General features: G+C 36.8%; 1 protein-coding gene across 1 annotated transcript; it reads right to left on the reverse strand.

Annotated features, from left to right (window-relative positions):
• Nucleotides 1-1,989: 1,989 nt before the first annotated feature.
• On the reverse strand, nucleotides 1,990-2,328 carry LOC149988314 (leucine-rich repeat receptor protein kinase MSP1-like). Its single transcript, XM_090253949.1, has one exon. The coding sequence runs from the start codon at nucleotides 2,326-2,328 to the stop codon at nucleotides 1,990-1,992; it is 339 nt and encodes a 112-aa protein (XP_090110075.1).
• Between the last annotated feature and the right edge of the window lie 529 nt (nucleotides 2,329-2,857).

Raw genomic sequence — 2,857 nt, forward strand, 5'->3', positions numbered from 1 at the left:
GCCATTTCATAATTCATTCACTCTATTTCCTATCTATGACTTCATCCTTATTTCCATTTTTTCTCCTCAATTCTTGGCTTCTCCTTCCCCCCCTCTCTCCCTTGCCATTTCATAATTCATTTATTTTATCCCATGTCCTTATCCATGTTCCTATTTCTAGTTCTTAGCCTTCCACTCCATATCTATTGTTCCTCATTCTCAACCCTCTATCTCCCATCCTTCATTTTCAATCCTCCATCTCCTATCCCTCAATCTCAACTTTCTACCTACACACCTCTTGTTTCTCCCATCTCTTATTCATAATCTCCACCTCATATTATTTGTCCTTTATTCTCAGTCTCTACTTCTTATCATTTGTCCTTCATTCTCAACCCCTTACCCCATGTCTTTTATTTTCAATCTCCTATTTCATGTCTCTCATTCTCAACCTTCCACTTCCCGTCTCTTATTTTCAATTGTTATGTCCTATCTTTTTACTCTTGTTCTTTATCCTCCATCATCCATCCCTCATTTCAATCTCCCATGCCATGTTCCTTGTTCTAAGCCCCCCACTCTTTATTCCTCATTCCTAGTTTCCAACCTCTATTCTCTATTTTGAGTCCTTGTCCTTTATTTCCAGCCCCTCTTCTCCATTCTCAACTCCTCCTTGTTTTCAATTCTCTCTCCTTGTTCTTAACCTCCTCTCCTCATTGCCCACCCTCAACCTCCCCTCCTTCATTTGAAGAATATGTATGCTATTACTGCATATTCCAAGATTTTTTTCTTGTTAATAATTGGATTATATATTTCAAACTCTTTTATAATTGTCTTTGATTATTTAAAGAAATACTATTTAAAAATATCCATTATATTCTTAAAATAAATAAATATATAATATATAATATATATAAATAGGAATATTTATTTCAAATAATGGCAAATTTAAAAGTGAAAGAACATGGATTATTTACATGTTAAAATAAAATAAATGTAAAGTTAATATCATAGCAAAGAATTGACTTTATTTATAAAAATTAATTAAAATAGAATTTGATAATTTTTATGTTTTTAAATATTAAATTATAAGAATTTCATAGTATAGAATTAAATAACTTAAATATATATTATGTTGTGAAATAATTGAAGTTATAAGGGGTCAATATATTTATACATAATACCTGCTAATATCTACAAGCAAGAGAAAATTTTAAATAAATAGATTAATCATCAATTGAATTTGCTAAACATATTGAGTATTGGTGCTGAAACAGCTACTGAATCATTTAATAAAAAATGATGTTGGATGGGATATTAATTATCCTGAAAAGAAAAAAAACGAAAAGAAAAAAAAAACCTAATTTCTTATTTTTTATAAATATTTAAAAAATATTTAAAAAATATATCTTTTGAAGTTCTTGAACTAAAACACATAATAAAAAATTAAAAAAAGGAAAAACATCACACATGCCCCTGAATTTTCCCAAAATATCAAGAATATCCTGCTAAACTCGATAAAATCAAATCTATCCTTGCCAATTGTGATAATTGCAAAAATACCCCTCAACTTGATAATCCAGTTTCTTTTAGTTTGGACTGGGCCCGGAGCGGCACTTTTCCCCCTTCACGTCCTCTCATCAGCGGCTCCCCCTTGGCTGGAGCATGTGTGCAATCGGCGTCTGCTCCTCTCACTTCGACAGCTCCTCCTTGATCAGTGCGTGAGTGCAATACTGTCGCGCGGACTTGCTGCATTGCGGACTCGTCGACGCTCTGGATTTGAGCACCGTAAGCACAGATTCCCTTGTTTTGGTGCATGGTGGATTCATGTGTGGTGTGTGACAGTTCCTTGTGAGTCGATTCCTTGTCAAATTTAGCTTCACAAGACTGCTAATATTCCCAAATGTCAAGGGTATGGACCATGCTAGTTTGTTGTAAGCTAAATTGAGACCTTGAAGTTTGCGAGATTAGCCAAATTCTGAGTGTATGGTGCCATTCAGGTTGTTATATGAGACATCAAGTGAGGTCAAATTCATCAACTTGGCCAAGCTCACGAGGTAAGGGTCCTGTAAAGTGGTTCCCTAATAAGATGAGATCGACCAGTACCGTACAGTCACCAAGTTGAGGTGGAATCTGGCCACTCAGATCGTTCCAAGAAAGGTCCAGTGTTCCATGATGCTGCAAAAAACTTGACGTAGTGTAGGAGACCACTTGAAAATCAGTGCATATTTCTTTCGGAATTTCCCCTGTGAGGTGATTGTGCGAAAGTACTAAGTGATCTAGGCTCACTAGTGCCCCTATCTGAGAAGGAATGGTACCTTCCAGAGAGTTGTGGGTGGGTCGCTTGGACTGCATTTAGACGTTACGGTGGAGAGCAGACCGTTGACACAACAAGGCTTGATGACTTTGAAAACAAATTGCCAAGGTGTTTGGCCAATGCTGTGATAATAACCTCAGTCGGATTGTTTTGGTGCATGGTGGATGGTGCAGGTCCTCAGTCGGAAAATACAAGGGTCTCTCCATGTAGGTTGTTGGACTTTCTCAATTTGAGTTTGACCAATAACATCCAGCACGTATTGTTTTTTTTTTCAATTTCAACTCTTCGATGCCCAATTTGCATCGTGTTGAATCTGCCAGCAACGGAGGGTGTGGCGTGGACGATAATGACACGGGTTATGAGTGGAATCAATCGGACAAGTCCGGAAACGTTGGCGAAATCAGACTTGGTTTGGATCGCTTATTCACAATCTCGATTCGCTTTCTTTTGATTAGATCCCAGGAGCGTGACCGGCAGCAGCCACTGCTCTGTGTGTGTATGAAATACTGTATCAGAAATTGATACATTTTTATATAGTAGTTTTGATAATTTATGATAATTTCTGAT

The sequence above is a fragment of the Physcomitrium patens genome, chromosome 10 (assembly GCF_059467195.1).
Source record: "Physcomitrium patens ecotype Gransden chromosome 10, ASM5946719v1, whole genome shotgun sequence".
Taxonomy (NCBI): Eukaryota; Viridiplantae; Streptophyta; class Bryopsida; order Funariales; family Funariaceae; genus Physcomitrium; species Physcomitrium patens.

Coding starts and splice junctions, on each gene's coding strand:
- LOC149988314 (XM_090253949.1), bottom strand. CDS start 2,328: ATGCAGTCCAAGCGACCCACCCACAACTCTCTGGAAGGTACCATTCCT.